Raw genomic sequence first — 22613 nt, forward strand, 5'->3', positions numbered from 1 at the left:
GTTCCAGAGAATCCCCGTAATTTGAGCCATTGTTTCTGTGGCATTCCTCAGATATGTGAAGACGGAAGTGCTACCCCACTAATCTAAAGGAGAGTTTCTGAGCAACTGTCCGAGTATTCGGGAAGCCAATCGAAATCCTGCATTTAGACAGATAATTGGTCCAGCGGTGCTTCTCTAAAGCATTTAGACTAGAGCACCCTCACTGCCCTCTGGTGTAGACAGTCTGATTGCCCACTCCATTTTATGGAATAATGGGCCTGAATGTGATCCAGCATTAAAAAAAAAAAAAAAAAAAAGCCCCCACCATATGTTAAAAAGCTATTAAAGAAGTTTGGAAGAGGCACCATCTGTAGACAAAGAAGACATTTGTAGGTTACTGCCAATGTAGGAGCTGGCTCTACTCGCTTATATGTTTGGGACCTAATACTGCCCACTGGCCCTCACAGTGAAGTTCATGAAATATGTTTAATACAACTATTCTCAGGATCAATTTTGAGAAGAAAGGCTTTGTCTCTACTAAAGGTATTTTATTAGACATAGAAGTGGTTCAGAGGGTCTGTGCCCCTTGTGTGAAATTGCAAATCTGTGAAATTCAAACATGGTCATTCATGAATAGTCAGGACAAGTAATCTTTCCTAAATGATTCATCTTGGGATATTATCTTTCCAGGATAAATAGAGATATTAATTGTACTTGCTTTAATATTGCAGGGAGAGGTACCTGCTGAGTAGAATACTAAGGAGTGTGGCTCTAAAAAGCATAGAGACCTCCTCTTTTTGGAGTTATTTTAGAATGAGAGATTTAAGGGGAGTGCTGCCTGGAGGGCAGGTGGCTGGGAGGTGCTTTCATGCACTCCTCTTCAGACCCTTGATACACACTTCAGATCAAAATATACTGAAGGTTTGTTCTTTCATTCATTCATTCAATAAACATTTATTAGGCACCTATTACGTGGCAAGATCTGTGCTGCAGGCTCTTGGTTCTTGGATATCTCTGGGACATCAGAATAATAATTTCAGGGTGAGGTCCGTTGACCCTGGAGGAGAGCAGTTAAGTGTCTCGTGCAGTATTAATGCTCCAGTGAAAACACGATTGGTAACTTCACATTCCCATTTTAGAATCGAGCAGTGTGCTGAGCTGTGTGGACATTCCCCACCTCCAGAAGCCAGACAGCTTAGACATTATCCTTAAGTCTCAAAGGATCTAGAGGGAAGTAGTGAGAACACCAGCATAAAGCCATCTGGCTTCTAAGGGTAAAATCAATACTTTACATACTGATTACCATTATAGTCTCAAAGGCTCTATCACATACATTGTCATTTGAATCTTAGCATCATTTTGGGAATTATGAATAGCTAGTCATAATAATAACTAGCATTATTATTCCTCTTTTACAGTGCAGAGACCAAGGTTCCAGGAAGTGACTTGCACAAGGTCACACAGCACCGGAACTAGCACTTGGTTTCTCACTCTTAAGCAAGTGCTCTTTCTACCAACAGAGAGCTCAGTGACCTTACAACCACCTCACCTGTCCAAGAGATCTGCCCCACACCGCTATCTCACAATGGTTTTTAAAATAAGAAGAAGGTACTAAATGAAGAGAAGAGATAGCAGCTAGATTCAAAGAGTACAGGCAGCAGCTGCTGGGCAGGGGAGGAGGAGGACGGCTGGTTCACCCAGTAAACCAGGTGCCACCACCCATTTTGGATCTTGAGAGCAGGAGAGTCATTTCTGAAGATCATAGAGCTCTTATCCAGGCCTCATTATTTTATTTTATTTTTATTTTTTATAATTTTTTAATGTTTATTTTTGAGAGAGGGAGAGAGCATGCGCAGGGGAGGGTCAGAGAGAGAGGGAGACACAGAATCCAAAGCAGGCTCCAGGCTTTGAGCTGTCAGCACAGAGCCTGATGTGGGGCTCGAACTCACGGACCGTGATATCATGACCTGAGCTGAAGTCGGATGCTTAACCGACTGATCCACCCAAGTGCCCCCAGGCCTCATTATTTTAAAGGGAGGCCCAGAAAGGGTTAATGACTTGCCCAGGAGAGTTTTGGTGAATTTGCAAGTTCATTTAGCTATTTGGTAGGTGTTTCTACAATAAATATACTTGGTTCTTATTTACTTTTTTTTTTAACAGTCTGAGGGATGTAAGAAAGCTCTTCTAGTAGCTTTTCAACCCTAAAGGCATTTCTGAAACTCAAATGAAGCACAATGAGAAATTCTTTTGTTCAGCTGTTAGCCCTAACTCAAGGTTGGATGACAGGTCTGTGTCTGTCTGAGAGAGTAACAGGAGGTTTCCAGGCCCCTCCTAGGGGCCTCTTGGCGCCTTGGCTTTTTTCGCCTCTCTACTTATGGATGCCTCCGATCTCTGGATCCATTATGAACCATAGGTCCAGAGATAAAAAGCTAGGTTTCTGCATGCATGCATGCGTGCGCGCGCACACACACACACACACACACACACACACACACACACACACACTCGTTCTAGGCTGCTCCTTGTATGAGTGTAGCAGAAACAAAATATGTGGCTTCCTCCTCATGGGAAAGATTGGCATTTCTCACACTGGGACAGAGCAGAGGAGCTCTGCTGGCCCTTTTGAACTTGCTTCTCAGCTAGGGAAATGAATAACATCCTGATTGGCCTCAATGGACTAGAAGTGAGGGAAGGGAGGGGGAATCCTGGCCCCAGGCTCCCGCCAAGGCCTAGGAATCGCTTTACTCACAGGCGCCAAACTTGGCACCCAGGGAGACCAGTGAGTGGAGGGGAAATCATAACCGGCTTAACACAGTTTATTTGGGCATTTTTCACACTTCCTAATGAAGTGGACATTTTATAAGGCCCGTGCAGTATCTCCTCCACAGGTAAGCAGGGGTTTCCCAGCCCTCTCCTAAAGGCAGTAAGGCCATGAGGGGAGAGGTGGGGGCAGTGGGGGGGGGAGGGGGGAGGGCTGGCTGAGCTGTGGCCAGCCCTGGGCAGCTATGCCAGGAGCCCCTGGGTGCCCCGCACTCCTGCTTGGCTCCTCCACGGTAGCAGGAGGTCTCAGCTTCCCTATTGGCTTTAATAGAGTGTTAACCCTAGGCCCTAGAACTTGTGTTAACACTTAACACAAGGCTGGAACTGAGGGGAGAGGCCAAGGGACTGGCAGCTGAGAGCAGTTTGAGGGTTGAATTTGTAGAGAGGGAGGAGGCAAGGAAAGGCCAACAGCAGTTGAATGTCAGTTGGATTAAGTGGACCCAGGACTGATTTGCGAGACCAAGGTTCTGTCTGCTCCTGCTTGTATAGCAGGCAATGTCCCATCCTCTCCCTGGGCCTCAATTTCCTGGTCTTTAAATGAGTAGATAGAACCAGGTATACTCTGGGCACTCGGGTGATGCAGTGGTTAAGCTCTGACTCTTGATTTCGGCTCAGGTTATGATCTCAGCACTCATGAGTTTGAGCCCCACGTCAGGCTCTACACTCTCGGTGCAGAGCCTGCTTGGGATTCTCTCTCTCTCTCTCTCTCTCTCTCTCTCTCTCTCTCTCTCTCTCCCTCTCTCTCTCTCTCTCAAAAATAAGTAAATAAACATTTTTTAAAAAGAAGAAGAAGAAGAACCAGATATACTCTGAGGAACCAGGGCAGAGTGAGGGGAGGGCAGCGTCAGCAGCCCTCTCCACCTTTAGTTACACAGCTCCCTGGGGGTGTGATTTCAGTGCCCACTCTGCTTCCTGGGGCAGGGGCCTGCATTGCTCCCAGGCCTCCAGGTGATGCTGCTGTGCTGGCCAGTGGCTCACACTTTGAGTAGCAAAGGTGTAGCAGGACTGAGTTCTCCAAACTCCTCTCCGCCCCTCACTTAACTCCCTGCACTTACTTCCTCAGCTGTGAAACCAGGACTAGAGGTATCTAGTAGCTTTCCTCTCTAGGGGTGCCTTCCTCTCTAAGGGTGTTGTGAGGATTAAGAGAGTAAAAGCACTTTGTAAAGGGTAAAGCAGAGGTGCAGTCTCAGGGATTGTTGGCATTGTTAAGATTTCTGCACCTCATTGCTCCCCCTGTTTGCTCCTGCAGCTTCTCAACCTTTCCCTACATCCTCCCTGGTTTCCATGCCTGGGCTGATGAGTCAGTGTGACCAGCCAGGGCTGAACAAACACTTGGACATGTCAAGGCAGGAAATGACAATTCCCAGGCACCCCCACTGTTTCAGGTGTGGAACAAGCTATGGACACACCTTGTGCAATAAATTCAAGTGATACCAAGCTGAACCCCCACCTCCACCCACACCCCCATGGGCTGCAAGACTGGAAACGAGGCCGAAAGTCAAGGAAGTCTCTGTAGGACAGGGGGCCTAAGCAAGCACTAGTTAGGTTTTCAGCAAGGTAAATCACCCGTCTACCCTGTGATCCAGTGTTGGCGCCTGCCTCAAGCCACCATGATGGTATTTCTGTAGTGTCAGTTTGTTCATGGAGGACCTTCACCGATGGTTCCACAGCTCCCTTGTGAGGCAAGAAAGTAAGGTGACAGTCAACTATACTGCAATAAAAAGAGAAGAAACTAAGGTGACTGAGGCAAGTCATTTACTCAGCAGGAGCCTCAGTATCCTCATCTGTAAAATGGAATCAACAGTGTCTGTCCTGCTTATGGTACAAATTGCTATGATCCCACAATCAAAAGGAAACAATTATGTGAAAATATGCACCGATTCTGAGAAACCATGTGAGATATTACTCTTCATGAGGGACCCTCCACCCCATTGTATTCTACTGACCGCCTCTACATGAGGAACATCCCTGCCTTCCTGTTTGTACTCAGACAGTCCCCTTTACTGTGGAATGTCTTCCACCCACGTCAAACCACCACGACTGATGGAAACCGTCCCCAACCACCCCAGCTCCAGTGGGTGTCCCCCGTTGTCCAAACAGTGCTGTTTCTCATCTTGCTCTTCTCAGGCCCCGAGGCCAAGTCTTTGCTGAACAGCTTTGTTGTAAGGGCCTGAAAAGTAGGGATCCTGTTATATAATATACCCCGTGTGAGAATGGTAGGCCAGGCACAAATCTTCATCCCAAGACCCCTGCGGCTGAAAATCTGGTTCAGGTTTGCCCCTTGGAGTGAGAGCTGACGGGTTTTGATGGCAGAGAGAAGCGGAAGGCTGACCACACACTACAAATGGCAATGCTTCATGCCCAAGCTGGGAGCATCATTTGAAAGCCCACATGGTTAGGTGACTACCAAAATAACAAAACCAAAACTTGGCACCGCATCAAACCAGTCAGCTCCAAGACCTGCAGGCACATCCAGGACACTCTTTTGGCACAGGGTGACTTCCTGTCTTCTTTCCCACAGCTACTGCCTTGGGGGCTTAGAGGAGCAAATGGCAGTTTGGAGCCACTTTGCCCACTCTTCCCTCCCTGGCCTTTGAAATTCCTGAGGCCAGCAGGGGCCCAGGCCTGCAACGTTGGGTCTCCAGACATCTCAGCCAGCCCAGGAAGCGAAGAGGTCTCATCTGAGGAAATGCAGATCCTCAGGAAGGATCAAAAATAACCCAAAAGGACAAGCCATGCATGTCTGTGTGTATATTGAGTTTCACATCTGAAATCCAGTCGTGATAAATCTGATGATTTTGAAACATCTTCTTTAATTAATAAAAACAGGAGACTTCTTAGCCCCAGGTTCCAGACTTCAGAGTTCTCAGTTGAGAGCCTCAAATTTGGCTTATTTGTGGAGCATTGAAATCTCTGTTAAGACAAACACAGGATTTCGGTTGGGTTGTTTGTCCTGTCCCCTCCTCCCCCCCCCCCCCCCCACTGCCTAACTGCAAGAACCACTTAAAAATCCTGGACTAGAAAGACTAAACTGAAAAACCGCTTATTAGTACTGCAGCCATATTTTCAGAATGAAAATCCAGCCTGAATTTTAGTTGGGAAAGTATAGGCTTTGGACCTAGAATCCGAATCTTTTTTTTTTTTTTTTAATGTTCATTTTTGAGAGAGAGACAGAGTGCAAGTGGGGGAGGGGCAGAGAGAGAGTGAGACACAGAATCTGAAGCAGGTTCCAGGCTCTGAGCTGCCAGCACAGAGCCTGACGTGGGACTTGAACCCACAAACTATGAGATCGTGACCTGAGCCGAAGTCGGACACTTAACTGACTGAGCCACCCAGGTGCCCCTAGAATCCAAATCTTAACCATACCCTTGACATTGTCCTCTTAAGCAAAATTTTACTTTTCTCTGCCACAGTTTCTTGATCTGTAAAATGGAAATGTTAGCACATTCTCATAGACCTGTTGGGGTAATTTCTGTGAGATAATGTCTTATAAAGTGACAATGCCTAGCACAAAATAGGTAACAAATGTTAGTTCTTTTGCCTTCCCTGCTCTCCGATCTGATCACAGAACTAATTATTTGGGAGCGGGACTGTTCTAGAAAACCCAGTGCTTACTTGTCCTGAGAGATACAGTTCCATGAAGTTTTTCCATTCAAGGAGATGTTAGGTTTCCGAGGATATAGTTTGTCTTGCGGTGTATTCTGAGCCTTGCCATAGGAGTCCTATAACAGAGTGCCGTGTGTACATTTTCTCTCTACCCTCAGAAGCAGGGCAGAGCGTCCTGCAGAGAATATTTTCATTGCAGTCTAGCTACAAAATGATCCTTCTCTTCCCACTTGGAAGGATAGAAATCTTGATTGTGTCTGTTTTAAAGCAGAGGGGGAAAGGATCTCTGAGATCCTGTCTGGGAAATGCCAGTGTCAGCCTGACTTGGAAAGCTCTTCTGTCGGAGGCACCTCCAGGTCTGCTCTGAGTGTGGAGCCAGTTGAAATTCTCCTTAGTGGGCCCTTCAGTGATGACTGATCTCCTGGGCTCCCAGGCAAAAGTCAGGGGCCCTGTTCAATGACCTCCTAATGATGTGTGAGGGGCTCAGACATTCCTTGACAATCATGAAAGGGCGTCTCCTAGCAAGCTGTGTCCTGTTTATCAAAAGGTTGGGGGCTGGGATGACAGGGCCGGACAAAGATGACAGATAAAGGGACTCGATTTAAAAATGGATTCCTTCCAGAGTTGCTCTTCTGGTCCTTTCTGATCTGATGTATGAAATTTGTACAGAGGTAGAATTGTTTCTGCCATTTTCACACACAAGTTGGTGCACATTCCTGACACGAACTTAAAGGAAGTATGTCAAGTGTACACAGGGATGAGTCAACATCACATTCAGCCAGTGATGGACACTGGGAGAGGAGTCAAATAAGGGCCATGGAGCTGCAGGCTCACCTGCCTCCAGCTGAGTCAAGTCCAAGTGCAGGGGAGGCGACTCAGCACTCAGGTCCTCCCCTCAAGTGCTCCTCATGGGGCTGCTGTCTGGGTCCCAGCACAGATGCTTTGGCACAGGGCATTTTTTTCTCTCTCTCAGCTGTTTCATGTTTATTTATTTGTTTTATACTGATTGCCAACATCACAGGAAATATATAGACAGGTATAATCTGTAACAGAAGGGTCCATGGTAACCCAACTACGACCATGATTAACACTTAGTCATAAATTTTCAAAAATGTTTGCCTATGTTTCCTTTACATTGCTCAGTAGTATGAACTCTATAATTTTGTTTGGCTTCTTTTATTAAATATGATATCTTAAAGAATTTCCCCTCTTATAAGCATTATTTTTCATGACTACCTAATATTCTACTGCAAGAAGCAAGTATAATTTACTTAACAACTACCTTATTTTAAGGCCGTGTTAAGGTGGCAGTGAGCATCTTTATGCATGAAGGCATCTGATCATACCTAAGATGATCATCTTATCACCTTACCATATTGGCATCGTATTTAGTTGGGCTATATTTCTGGAAGTGGAATCCCTGGATCAGTAATTGGGCATGTTTTTAAAAGTCTCTTAATACATATTGCCAAACTGTCCTTCAGGTAGTTTATAGCAGTAGTATTCCCACCAGCAGCAGCCTATCTCATATTATCCTTACCTGTGTTGAGTATGATTCTATTCATTTACTAAAGAATTTAGGAGCTAAAACATCCTGTCCCTGCCTACGGGTGTAGGGACATCACAAGGATGGAAAGGAACCAACCTCAGAGCTAAGAGGCCACCTGCCCTGCCCTCTTGGGCCCCCTGCAGACATCCTCAGAGAAGTGGGGGACATGCACCCACTTCTGTGCCATAAGTCCCCATCAAAGGCCTTTGCTGTGTGACCACACAGAACCACTCAGCTTTAATAATGGAGCTCCCACAGGGGCCTGGGTGACTTAGCTTGTTAAGCCTCCGACTTCAGCTTGGGTCAAAATCTCGTGGTCTGTGAATTTGAGCCCTGCATCAGGCTCTGTGTTGACAGCTCAGAGCCTGGAGCCTGCTTTGGATTCTGTGTCCCCCTCTCGGCCCCTCCCCTTCTCATGCTCGGTCTCTCTCGCTCTCAAAAATAAATAAACATAAAATAATAAATAAATAAATAAATAAATAAATAAATAAATAAATAAATAAAATGATGGAGCTCCCACACCAGTACCTCTCCTCTAGCTTCTTGTCTTCTGGCCTAGAAGTGTCCCCAGTCACTTTCTTCACTTTCTAACCCTTTCACCGAATCCCATGCCACTCCAAAGAGCTGCACACATAGTCCGAGGGTAGTCCTCTGTATTCTTGCGGCCCTGTGCAGTTTTACGAGGCACTCTTTCATGTACTATCTGATCAGATGCTCACGATAATCTAGAAGGCAAATATTCATTTCCCTGTTTTATACGTGTATTCCTTTCCTAGGGCTGCCGTACCAAATTACCACGGACCTGGTGACTTAAAACAACAGAATTTTATTCTCTCAGACTTCTAGAGGCCACAAGTTCAAAATTAAGGTGTCAGCAAGGTCACACTCCCTCCAAAGGTTCTAAAGGAGAATCCTTCTTTACCTCTTCCAGCTTCTGGTGGCTCCCAGTATTCCTCATCTTGTTACAGCAGAAGTCTGCTCTCTGCCTCTGTCTTCACATGGCCTTCTTCCCATTCTTTGATCTCTCTCTCCTTTCTCTTGTAAGGATACCAGTCACTGCATTTAGAACTCACTGTAACTCTAGGATACTCTCATCTTCGATCCTTAATTATGTCCACAAAGACCCTATTTCTAAACAAGGTCATATTCTTATTTTGGGGGAAAATGCAATTCAACCCACTTTAGCTGGTAAAGAAACCAAGGTCCAAAGAGGCTAAATGACTTGCCCAAGGTCATACAGTGAGAAAACAGCAGGAAATGGCATTTGAACCCAGGTCTTCTGCTTACCATATGCCTTTAATTAAGAAAACAAACAAACAAAAAGACACATATGGTATGAATGCTTAATTATGTTTTCTGATTCCCAGAAGATGAAATGTGGTACCTTTTACCCTAGGATACATCAAACACCATTTCTCCAGTACTCTGTGTATGACTATTAATTACATTTGAAACCATTCGTGCTAACATAATGAACCCCTTATGTGGGGTCAGTCATTTATTGTCCATGTGGTAAGTGGGGAAGTTAAGACTAGAATAACCAGAAAAGTTCATGGGAGGAGTCTACTTGTAACCTAGATGTCTTGAGTTGTGATTTGTATTCTAATCTTTAACATAGGAGTTGTGATCGTACATTGTACTTGTGAAAGCAGTTGCTAAAACAACTACTCTGTTAAATTGCAAAGAAATCTTGGCATCTTATTTACTGTTGAACTCCTGTTCTCTGGCTTAGGACCCCTCGATATGTTGGTCACACAGGGCAGTCTAGTCATGGACCTATGATGAATGATGAATAATCCTTTCCCAGTAGTGGCCCCAAGGGCCTGTGAGAACAGATGTGCACAACATCATCACATCTGGAATGTCAGCATATCCTGGCTTGCCAACATTAGTGCAGGCATTTCTCTCCTTTGCTGGTACCTTTCCTTTCTCTTGCTCAATTCACTTCTGAACTGGGGTAGCAGATCCTTTTTTTTTTAAGTTTTATATATTTAAGTAATCTCTAAACCTAACTTGGGCCTTGAATTCAATGACCCTGAGATCAAGAGTCATGTGCTCTTCCAACGGAGCCAACCAGGGGCCCCAGTGGAGTAGCGAATCCTTTAAAAATGGCCCAACCCTAAAATCCAAACCCCACAGCCAAATGGATGAATATGGAACAAACATGGCACACTGTCACATTAGATAATCTTGAGTCATAAAAGACTTCGAGAGTCTGGGTCCCTTTGCTTTGTACCATGTCTGTGGGTATGGGATCATGGTTATCTTGGGAACCATCCTTAAAGGATTGAGAGGTACAGACAGGGTCCTCATATTCTCTCACCTTCCTACAGTGAACCAATCTCTGTTGGTCAGAACCAACATAGTGCATACTGACATAGTGAAATATGCCAGTGGTCACATCCGGTAACCAAATAAAGCTAATGTCTTCAGCCTGTGCTTATACACAACGAACAGGGGAGGAGCTCTCCCCCACAGCACCAGGCTCAAGTTCAGTTTAGCGAGCTAGTTCGGAGAACGGGCAAGGAAGTTCTCCAGTGGCTGCTTTCATCCCACCTGGATTCATTTCTTAGTTATTGTGGACATCATTATTGTCATGAGCTCTCACCTAGAAGGGCTTATGTCTTGAAGAGAATTGTTTAACGATGAGTTTTGTTCTTGCTACTTGGCCTCCCTGGTGGCTGGAAATCCGATCAACGGGCTCTCATCAAGATTCAGATCCTGGGCCGAACCTAATTGATGCAAAGGGAAGGCTGTGTCACAGTCTCCTGAATAGCTATGGTGTGATTAGACACTATCAGCTCAGAGGAACACCCCACCTCCCCCATACCTCCTCTTTCCCTCAAGCTTCGTTGCCCCTCAACAATGGTATACAAAAGACAGAGCACGTGTTCCCCTAGGCTCCCCAGGATCTGCAGGCTTACCAGCTGTCACAGCATGTCTTTAATGGGTTTGTGAAACCCAAGAACCTGACCCATTTCTCCTCTGGGGAACGAGTGTAACACAGGATGCCAAGCTGGGAAGCAGAATTCGGGAAGCTCACCTGTATGAGCCTGGCTCTCTGTGCCATCCAAGGCACGTGGTTTGGTTCTTCCAATTCCCAGGGTCTCAAATCTAAAATAAATGCACAGAAGTCAGCAGAGGGATATTGTGACATTGTTTTCTGCTCACTTATAACCTCCTTCCTTATTTAGTTTTAGCCCCCTTTTCTACCTACCTCCATCCCATTCCTCCCAATCCTGGCCCTAGATGTTTAGGTTCTGAGATCCTACTCAAAGGTATCGACTCCAAAGGGTGTTTCTCAGGTTGTCATAATCAGTTGATAAGCAAACATATTTTGAGTAAGCATGATGCCCAAAGTCCTGTACTTACTACAGACTTATGGATTATGGAGGAATCCATGCCCTCAAGTAACTTCTAAACTAGGCTGGAGAGCAGATCATGAGAATAATATAAGGCAGGATGGGAATGATACCACCTGGGATCCAAAGTGGGGCTTCAGAAGCATACAGAAACATAATCCCTTTACAGTGTTTTATGACATTGCTTACATAATTTCATGTGTGCAAACACATTTTTCAGGTAAGTTTATCGCTTTCATCAGCTTCACCAGAGAGGTAAAGGGCCTGTCATACAATCAGGCTTTATGAAACAGCACCCATTATAACTTGGGTACTCACTCAAGGTTTCACGGAGCAGGTGAGACTTGAACTAAATCTTAGAAAATGCCGTGCAGAGAATAGCAGGCTGGGTGGCAGCCCTGAGGGGAGGGAGTCCCAGGAAGACTATTACATCGAAAGCCCGTGCCCTTAAGCTACCTCACCTCTCTTCCTCAGACTCAGTGAAAGATAAATCTGTAAAGTGGTGACAGTTGCTGCTTCCCAGAGTTTTGTGAAGGACCATGAACTTATTTTTTATTTTTATTTTTTGGCTCACTGTGTATCCTCATACCTCAGTACAATGCTTGACTCATAATCGTAGTGGACACTAATCAATATTTGATGAACGTGCGAGTTAACTGAAATCATAAAAGTAAGGGGGCTTTGCAAACAGCAGAACATTGCTTCCGCAAAAGATCTTTGTTGCTAAGAATGTATATTTTGTGCTTTGAAAACGGCCTGCACTAAGTGTCCTTTCCCCTTGAAACTGACCCTTTCTCCCATAATGGGACTCAGAGGGCCTGCTCATCTGATGGAGTGTCTCTGGGCCAACCTGATGAATGATAGCAGTGCCGACAACACCGACAAGATGTGCGGTTGCCTGAGAGCGAGGAGGTGACCTCACTCTCTAAGGGCTTGGCCTCTTAACCCCAGCCCCTGCTGACACACACACACCTGCAGCTCTCTCTCCCCAAGACTGGGAGAATGCAGGAGCTCCTTTGCTGTCCTCATCTGCACTGGCCGGGGTGGAAGGAAGGACAAGGGAGGGGGCTCTACTGGGATTCCTTCCAGCACAATAAGCAGGACCACTGATTGTATCCTCTCTGTGAGTTCTCAGGACAGTAGAAATGGTCCAATGCTCCTTTGCTGGATGCTTTTTGTATCCCCAGCCTCCTACCAACAGCATCCTAGTAATGCCCATGTTAAGAGAGAACATATTCGGGGCGCCTGGGTGGCTCGGTTGGTTGGGCGTCTGACTTCGGCTCAGGTCATGATCTTGCGCTTCGTGAATTTGAGCCCCGCATCGGGCTCTGTACCGACGGCTTGGAGCCTGGATCCTGCTTCGGGTTCTGTGTCTCCTTCTCTCTCTGTCCCTCCCCTGCTCATGCTCTGTTTCTCTGTCTCTTAAAAATAAATAAACATGAAAAAAATTAAAAAAAAAAAAGAGAGAGAACATACTCTATCTTCTTTCACTGTTTTTTCCCTCCTGTGTACCATCCAACAGACAGGATAATTACCGTGAGGATCATCAGCATTAGCATGATACTCCAAGGAAGCTGGGTTGGTTGGGAGTGGGAAAGATTTTTGTTTTAAGTTTATTTATTTATTTTGAGAGAGAGAGAGAGAGAGAGAGCGAGCACAGCGGAGGGGCAGAGAAGGGGGAGAGATAATCTCAAGCAGGCTCCACATTGTCAGCACAGAGCCTGACTCGGGGCTCAAGCTCACGAACCATAAGATCATGACCTGAGCCAAAATGAAGAGTTGGATGCTTAAACGACGGAGCACCCAGCAGTGGGAAAGATTTTTTTAAAGGTATTGGTTGAAGGTGACAAGAGTTCTCAGAACAAGTTAGAAAAGACGAGGTGATTTCTCCATATGCAGAAGCAGCTCAGGGAAGCAATGTGTAAACTGATAGAATGAACTCCCAGGGAAGAATCAGGGGCCTGTGTTCCGGATCTGTCACTTAGAGACTTCCAGCATGCCATTTAATCTCTCTGAGCGTCCAGCTCCTCTCTCATAATTGGAGTAGTACCTGAACTGCCTCTCAGGATCATTGTGATAGTCAAAATTTATGATGATGCTTCCAGTGGTATAAAGTTGTACCTATTTGTTATTATTAACATATACATGAGCACACCCTTCCTGTGCAGAGCACTTACTGTGTGCCAGGTGATTGTGCATTTGTCTAATGGAATTCTCACAACAACCCTGTAGAATTGTATTGCTTTTCAATTTGTACGGATGAGGTTTCAGAGGATCAGAAGAAATGTGTTAGAGCCTACATTTAGGTCCAGATCTGTTTCCATTCTCCACCAGCACATGAGTCTTTCCTCCTGTGTGCTGTTGTTTTGTCCCTCAAACGCTACTGCTCCTCTGGCCTTTGCCATCTGTCACAGTCCAGGCCCACCCTCTTACCTGAACCTTTCTTGCTGTGATATCTTGCTGACTTATTTTGTTTCCTTCTCCTCTTGGCCCTGCTATATGCTGGGCCGCCCTGACCTCTAAGAGCAGCGTGTACGAACGCTGACTGAGTGCCTTTCTAAAGGCAGGCACGCTGCTCTTGGGAAGTGACAAAAGGAAAGGGCATTCCCCATTCCTGAGACAGGCTCTGAGACATGTCTGCCCATAAGAAAGCCACCCCTGCCCCAGCCCTGAGAGTACAAGGAGCAGGAGTGTCCGTGTTTTATTATTAATTCCCTCAGCTGGAAATTACTAGGCGTACGTGTCCCAGGCAGAGTCTTTGGAGAAACAGTGATGCTATAGCCCTTGCTGTTGTAGTTAAGAGCGGGGCAGCACTAGAGAGGAACACAGGCTCCTGGCAGGAACCTTGCTTCACCTTTCATTCCTTCAAGGCAGGGTTGTTAGTTCTCCTTCAGAGATGGGAAAAGGAGATAAAGGGACTGGCCTAACATGACTTTGTGAGCGGGGAGGGGAATCAAAATCTTAGTTTCTGTCATCAGTCCCTGTGTGTCTTTAGGGACTGGGCACCTTTAAGTTGTTGCTAATGCTGGTCTGGTGTTGGCTCTGGGCTTGGCACTGCCAAGGCATGACTGCACAGTTCAGGCCCTTGGAGGGCTGACACTCAGAGCACCCTACCCCCACTACCAGTGCCTGGCTCTCCAGATCCATCCTGACCCTACTTGTTGGGGAGAGACGGTGGTACAGGGCAGCTTCCCACTCCTGGGTCCTACCTGACAAGCCGATTCCCAGCAACCCCATCCCAAGGTGGGCCTCTTCTTGGGGAGATACATTTATAGATGTCTCCCATTCTCCCAGCACCAGAAATCTACCCAACAATTAGGCAAGAGATAAATCAAAGCCAAACTTGGCTGATGACATTCAGGAGCCAGTAGTGACCCTTGCCACACATATAAATCCCAGCCGGCTGGCCAAGGGCCTTTGTCTGGTCAGAAGAGCTCGGGATTATCTGGCCCTCTTTGCTGATGTATGGAGTCACCGGCTGTCGGAGTGTTTACTAACGGTTATCACCTCAATGCTTTGGCCATTATCAGAGGCAGGGCCGCCTGCCGGGGCCGGGGCTCGCACCCTCTCTATTACCACCTGTCATTGGTAGAGAGTGTGTGCTGACGCTGCCCAGTCCTGACCGCCTAGGAAAGATAGTTTCTGACGGCTGATCAAAGAGGAGAAGCAAGGCCTGATAAAAAGTGTGTGTTGTGCGTACTTTTAACTTTAGGAAACATTGGCATTTGCATTTTTTCCCCATCTTCCTGGTGCTGGCAGGAACCAAGCCCAATAAATGCAGTGGATTCAGTTACCTAATCACTGGGAAAATGGTATGTGCTTAAAGCAACAGAGCATGATGATAATCTCCTTCCAAGAGAGAGTAGATGAAATAAGCTTTCACAGAAGACTTGCTGTATAATAGAGTAGAATAACTTAAATTTCGACTTTGAAGTGATCGTGCATGTAAAATCTAATCTCAGCACCGAACAGAGCACCATGTACTTTTTGGAATTGGAGAGCAGCTTCAGATTAAGGAAAGATTTTTGCTGAAGATTCTATCACCCAACTGGCATCCCCCAAGTGGTGCCCCAGTTGTACATATGTCCTTGGGCAGCCAGGAGACTATATGCAGTAGAGTAGAATGAGTTCTGGATTGAGGCATCAGGTGATCTAAGTCCTTGAACCAAGTGTGTCACAAACTTGCTGTTGGATCTTGGGCCATTACTTCTCTGATTCTCAAATGTCAAATGAGGAGATTGTGCATAAGTTATAGAATATAGTGGTTTAGAAAGCTTTAAAAAAAATTTTAAGCTATGTAACCCCTCTTTAAAATGAACTGTGGTGGGGGATGCATGGGGGGCTCAGTCAGTTGAGCATCCGACTTTGGCTCAGGTCATAATCTCGCAGTTCATGGGTTCGAGCCCCACGTCATGCTCCTTGCTGTCAGCCTGTCAACACAGAGCCTGCTTCAGATCCTCTGTCCCCCTCTCCCCTCCTCCTCCCCCACTCATGGACTCTCTCTCTCTCTCTCTCAAAAATAAACATTTAAAAAAAAATGAACTGTAAAGGGAAGCCCTATTATGTCAAAGAAAAGTAGAGGTGTTGTGGTTGAACTTGGCAAGGAGGTTCTCTGCCCTTGACCTGTCTCTGAAGCAGTCCCTGAAGACTTCAGAGGACCCCTGTAGCCCCTAAGGAAACATTTTTTCAAAAACATTTCATGTTTTTATTTTTGAGAAAGAGAGAGAGAGACAGAACGCGAGTGGGGGAGGCAGAGAGAGAGGGAAACACAGAATCTGAAAACAGGCTCCAGGCTCTGAGCTGTCAGCACAGAGCTGGACACAGAGCTCAAACTCAAGAACCACAAGATCATGACTTGAGCCAAAGTTGACTCTTAACTAACTGAGCCACCCAGGGGACCCCCTAAGGGAACATTTTAAAAACCACTAGCCCAGTGATGTGAAGGTCTTTTTCTGAATGTCTACACTCTCTGATCCACTGGCATGAGCTGCCTCATTCTGCCCTACACATGTTTCATGGTGTTCTCTCCTCCATCCAGCTTGTAGAGGAGCTGAAATGGGCCCTGGGTGTGGAGGGGAGCTGGTGGTGGGCAGCCAGAAGAACAGTCCGCTCTCTGAAAGCACGAACTCAATGTCAGATGTCCCATGTGTGCCACAGGTACCTTTGACCGGAGCGTGACCCTGCTAGAGGTGTGTGGGAGCTGGCCTGAGGGCTTCGGGCTACGGCACATGTCCTCCATGGAGCATACAGAGGAAGGCCTGCGGGAGCGGCTCGCCGATGCCATGGCAGAGTCGCCAAGCCGGGACGTTGTGGGATCTGGAACAGGTAAAGGTGGCCTCACACTTCCAGCCTGACTTGGGCGTGACTGGCACATGTTGGTGTAGACCTTCTCTGGCAAGAGAGGGTATGTGTTTGTTTTAACCATGTGTTTCTTTAGTTAGCACTCTGATTGCCATTGTTTTCGAAGTTTCTGGTATCAGGAAAGCCTTGTGTAAAGGAGTTCCCAGTGGAACTGACCCCTCCTACATGGAAGAATACCTAAAACATGCTGTCATGAACACAACTGTATTGTATGTGTGGCTCCCCGAAGGACATCTTCTCCAGGGGAAGGGACAACCATGGAGTCCCCAAGTTTTCAGCAGCCCTAAGACACTGAGTGTGAAGGCAGGACACCTTCTGTCGTGCCTGAGGCTTCATAGATTAGCAAGTATCAGGGGGGCCTGCTGACCTGGAGAGAGCAAACATGAAGTAGGCAAGTCTGGTTTAGGCTCCCAGACTGCTTCTTCTTATGCTGCCTTTGCCCTCGCACTCTTGCCTGTGAGAGGGCCCAGGAGCTGGGGCCCAGGGCAGCTTCTCACACGAGAGAGCAGTCAGAAGAGCATCTTTCGAAGATGGGTGAGCCCTGTCCCAGCAGCAGGCATACACGTGCACACACCCACACATGTGTGCACGCACACATGTATACAACATACAGTTAGGAAAGACCACAATTCTTCCATCTCCACACAATTACAATACAGCCTGCCTCTCCTTTTTTCCAAAGTGCCTCCTCATTCTAGATATCAGTGCTGCTAATGCCTGCTCCAGCCCACGTTTAGGCCCAAGAGAAAGACTGCACAACAGGCCTCTTCCCCACTCCCTGAGGTCAACAGGAACTTCCTACTGGGTCACGCAGATCCTGGCTGTGGGCCCTCCTGCTCTTGCTTGCCCGAGGCCTCTCAAGACTGTTACTCTTGACCGCCAACGTTTCCGCCCCTGCTCCACATGCCTACCTGGAAAGAGGATCCCAGCCAGGAGAAACTTACAACCGTGGGACAGGAATCAGAGTCAAAGCATTTTTGGCAGGTCTTGAAATGCCTGACGTCATCACACTTCTTCTCACTTCCATGCGGCTCCTCCCTCTCCCTCAGATAGTTGGCAGTTGAGCCTTTCCCTCTCTTCTTCCCTCCCATTCAGTTCTCCTGCTCCTGCATGGAGAGGAGAGAGACCAAAGCACTCCCATCTCCATCTGCACAGCACCAGCTCTGGGCCTGCCCACGGTTCTTGTGCACTGACTGGCAAATGCACAGAGTGGAGGCACGAAGGGGAGAGAAGGTCTTTGTCTGGAGATAGAGAAGTACCTTACCAGGCTGTAGGAGACAGCTGTCTCTGAGGGCCAGCCCCCTTCCACATCCACTTCTTCCCTAGAAAGAGAGGAGGTGTGGATCTCGGAAGTGGCAACAAGCCATGTCCCATTCCATCGCGCACACGCATGCACACACGTGTGCACACCAGCACTCCAACCCGACATCCAGCCCTCCGGTTTGTGGATAGCAGCCCGTTGTGCCATTGTTCTACCTGCATCTGGAGGTGAGGCACGGCTGTGCCATCTGCGGGGGCTCCGACCCCTTTTTCCTTGGAAGCCGGTGAAAGGGAGGAGGGCTTTTCCCCTTCCGAACCTCCTTGTAGCACCACCTTCCCTCCTGCCAGCCCCTGCTATGTAAACCAGGGCCTGGCGTCACCAGACTCACTCCCTGGGAGCCACCCTTGCAGGGAGCAGCTCCAGGGCAGCCCTCCTCAGACACCGCTTGGGGCCCCTCAGCACCAGCCAGCCAGCAGTTTTAAAGGTGCGTTCAGCCAGAGCTGGGGAACTTCAGCCTGGCACAAACAGTAACCTGAACAAAACTGGCAGCAATTCATCTGCCAGACAGCTGAGGGATTCAGGAGAGTCTTTGTAGCCTTAAGCAGGTTTGTGAAATAAAAAAAAAAAAAAAAAAAAAGGAAGAAAAGAAACGAGAGAGGAAATTAAAACTTCATGACCCACCGGTCAGAAAATAGGAGATGCCCTTTTTGGGCAGAGGGATTTCATTTTCCTCCCCAAACCATCACCAAAAGAGATTCATTTGGTTTTCTTTGATCATATTAAATGTATCAATTTTTTTTAATCTGCCTCTATTTTAACGGTCAATAAGCAAAGCAGATATTATGGAAATTAGCTTGTTTCCCCGTCTTTGCCGAGAATCACTTTTCACATTTTGCAACTCCAGATGAAGTATCACCTTGGTGGTTGAGCCCAGGGCCTTGGAAGGGCAGCCCAGCACACCCAGAAAGAGCCTAGGAAGTACGGTGTGACAGGGGACAATTTCCAACAAGCCACCCTTTGCCATAGCAGCCTTTCCCTCTCTCTTTTCCCACAATCTTGCTTCTCTCAGTGGCTCATCGGATATACAGATAAGGTGACATTAAGTATTTGCCTGTGTTAGGTACTCTGAGGCACCCGAGATGATCAGTCCTGTAAAGCCTTCCAGCAGGCACTTTGTATAGTATAGCAACCACGACCGATGGCCTCTTTATCAAGGTATGAATGGAACATGCCCTGTGACCCCCAGCACCGAAACCCATCCTATAGCATGCCTATTATACAGGCTTAGCTAGTGACCTGCTGGGAATTGTTTCACAACCAGTCCTCCAAAGGGAAGCAGGAAAGCCCCGCTTTGTAGCATTTGAACATTTCTGTAGTATAAAAACTCACATTAGGGCCAATTTCACACTATCAACATGGTGTCAGTAGGCTAGCTGAATTCCTGAACGTGTAACAGTCAGCTGGCTCCAGCACCCCACTGGCAAGCTGTACCGTGGGCAAATTAATTGTCCCCAAAAGTAAAGCAAAACCTTTTAAAGCCTTCCTGTTCAAAGAGTGGTCTTCGAACCATCTATACCTGGGGAGCTGGTTAGAAATGCGTAGACTCAGGCTCCACCCAGACCTGCTGAGTCAACACCTGCATTTTAAACAAGAGCTCTATGCATGTTTGAGAAGGTCTGTTTTAAAACATGGATAACCTATGAGGCAGGTGTTAGTTCTGTCCTCCATGAGGGCTGCTGACCAATTAGTCTAATTAGGTCAGACGTGTGATCTGCAAATCCGCCCTAAAATAACTGGCTGAGTTGCTGTCTTGCAATATCATCACACCCCTTGTCCCTATAACCCTTCCATTGTCCCCATTCAGCAAAACTCCAAATCAAGGTCAGTCCAACTCCGCTCTTACCCTTACGTTGCTGAAGAAGAATCACAGATTGTTCAGATTAGCACCTCTACAAATTTCTGGCTCCTACTCTCCAGTGAGCCATGGGAGGCCTTCTCTGTTTTTCTAGTGCTCCTCCTCTTATTCTCAGTTGGTGCTCATCTTTTGCGGCAGAAACCAGCACCTAGAACAGTGTCTGGCACACAGTAGACATGCAGTAACTATTTACCGAATGAATGAATTCTACATTCAACCTAGATGTTAGCAGTTCTGCTGCTGTGGCTTCTGGCCTGGTTTCATTCTCCTGACAACTCCACAGATTTCTGGTTCCTCTAAGAGTTTGTTCTATTTTTTATATTTTCCCTCCATGTTTACTCTTTATTTCATACAGTGCATATGATCAGTCCATCTTTTTTTATGTTTATTATTTTTGAGAGAGAGAGAGAGAGAGAGAGAGAGAGAGAGAGAATGAGTGGGGAGGGGCAGAGAGAGAGGGAGACATAGAATCTGAAGCAGGAGCCAGGCTCTGAGCTGTCAGCATAGAGCCCGATGCAGGGCTTGAACTCATAAACTGCAAGATCATGACCTGAGCTGAAGTTGGATGTTCAACCAACTGAGCCACCCTGGTGCTCCTCAGTCCATCTTTTTTTTTTTAATGTTTATTTATTTTTGAGAGAGAGACAGAGCATGAGCTGGGGAGGGGCAGAGAGAGAGAGAGGGAGACACAGAATCTGAAGCAGGCTCCAGGCTCTGAGCTATCAGCACAGAGCCCAACGCAGGACTCAAACCCATGAGCCATGAGATCATGACCTGAGCCGAAGTCGGATGCTCAATCAACTGAGTCACCCAGGTGCCCGCCTCAGTCCATCATTTTGAAATCAGTCTCTTTCCTTCTGCATGGATAGTATTTCAAACTCCCCCATTCTCCTCAACTCTCTTAGCCCCACCATCTTGTCTCTCACTCTCAGTGAGAAAATAGTGGTCATTGTTCAAGAAATATCTTGACTTAAAAAAGAAGAAGAAGAAGAAGAAGAAGAAGAAGAAGAAGAAGAAGAAGAAGAAGAAGAAGAAGAAGGAGGGAAGGGAGGGAGGGAAGAATCTCTTGCTTTCATGCACCCAGACCCTAACCATACTGTGACCACCTCATGCTCCCCCTGCCTGCAGAATTGCCCAACCACAACAGCTATTCTCCCTGTAGTCACCACTGGTCACCACTTTACCTCAACACTGGCCTGGGAGCCTGGCCCTGCGATCTTGAGAGGCTTTCCTGTGGCTCCTGTTCCACCACACTCTCCCAGTTTTACTTCTGCCTCTGACCACTTCTCAGTCCCCTTTCTGGGTTTTCCTTCTCTGTTGGCCTTAAGTGTATTTCTCAAGGCACTATCTTGGCCCTCTTCCCTCTCCCTCACTCAGTACAAGGCAGTCTCCTCTGCTTCTGGGGCCTCAGATGCTATCCACAAACTGTCTCCAAATAATCTCCAAGTTGGCTTTCTCTCTTAACTCCAGAACCATTTATCCAGCCACCTACTGACATTTCCACATGTCCAATTCCTGAACTCCTCTCCCCCTGCCCTGTCCTTCTCCAGGACCACCCCATATCACTGCATACAAAGCCCTTCATGACCAGCCACTGCCCTCTCTCCAGACCCCTCTCCTGTTGCTCTGCGCAAGCTCCAGCCAAGCTGGACTCCCTGGAGGGTCCCCAAGCACACATGCTCTCTCTGCCTGCCAGGCCCTTGCACATACTTCTCCTCCTGCCCGGAATGCTGTCTCCCACATCCCCTCCTCTCTCTATCACCCCCCTCAAAATAACCTGACTAATTCCTGCTTAGCAGACATTCCTTTCAATATTGCCTTTTCTAGAAAAATAGAATTTTTAAAATAAGCAAAACATGTACGTACTCCAATTGTTTTGAGTCTAGGTAGATATAACTTAATACCAAAAAAATCTTAATAAACACCTGGATACATATTAAGTGAATTTTCTCTTTAGACTTTAACTCTTTCCATCTTTAGCTAAACCTTGTCTTTCTTCTTTGCTCTCTCCCACGTCCAACAGCAAAAGCCCCAGGCCTCATTCACAAGTCCTGATCAGCTTGACACAGCTCTGTTTGCAGGCAGCCTCCTTTTGCTGCTGTTGACCCTCAAGAGCTCACTAAGTCAGCTCTCAAGGTCAAGAGGGACTGTCTCTTCCCCCTTACTGTGGCTTCCTGCAGTCCTGGGAACACTGTTTCACTCTCCTATACAATCACAGCACTAAAGGTAGGAAGGAGGCTCCATCTCTTTCTGTCTACCATATCTTCAGTGAATTCTGTTCTAGTCCAGAAACAGTTACTCTAGAGGATCACACTGTGGGCTCAGTCTTTGCCTCTTACCTTCTGTACATACATTTACTTCCTTACCAAACATGCAAAGCTTTCGCAAAACAATATTATAAGCAATGCATTCTAGTACTTTCTATTTTCTTTTTTTTTAAGAATGTGGTCATGACCTACTAAACGGACTTCACAATACATCAATGAATTTCCATCTATAGCTTGGAAGCCAATGCGCTAGTATATTCTGCCAAATCCTCTGAGTTCTCCTATATGTATATTAATTACTCAGCAGAAAAGGCTCTAGGATTATTTTCAGCAAAAGCTCTTCCAAAGATTTGTTAGAAATTACTTTTATTTATTTAAAGGGCTTTGCCTTTTTTTCCTTCTTACATGAAAAGCACATTTTGAACATTGTACACAGTTGTTGTTTTTTTTAACTTTTATTTATTTTTGAGACAGAGAGAGACAGAGCATGAAC

At 46.6% G+C, this 22613-nt stretch overlaps 1 protein-coding gene across 1 annotated transcript in view; it reads left to right on the plus strand.

The window, feature by feature from the left end:
• The window catches only part of BCAS3 (BCAS3 microtubule associated cell migration factor), a 606762-nt gene that overhangs the window by 565747 nt on the left and 18402 nt on the right, over positions 1-22613 (plus strand). The window contains exon 26 of the mRNA XM_053211840.1: positions 16474-16641. Coding sequence (XP_053067815.1) covers positions 16474-16641 — 168 coding nt within the window. The remainder of the gene's footprint in view (positions 1-16473; positions 16642-22613) is intronic.

This window comes from Acinonyx jubatus, chromosome E1 (assembly GCF_027475565.1).
Source record: "Acinonyx jubatus isolate Ajub_Pintada_27869175 chromosome E1, VMU_Ajub_asm_v1.0, whole genome shotgun sequence".
Taxonomy (NCBI): Eukaryota; Metazoa; Chordata; class Mammalia; order Carnivora; family Felidae; genus Acinonyx; species Acinonyx jubatus.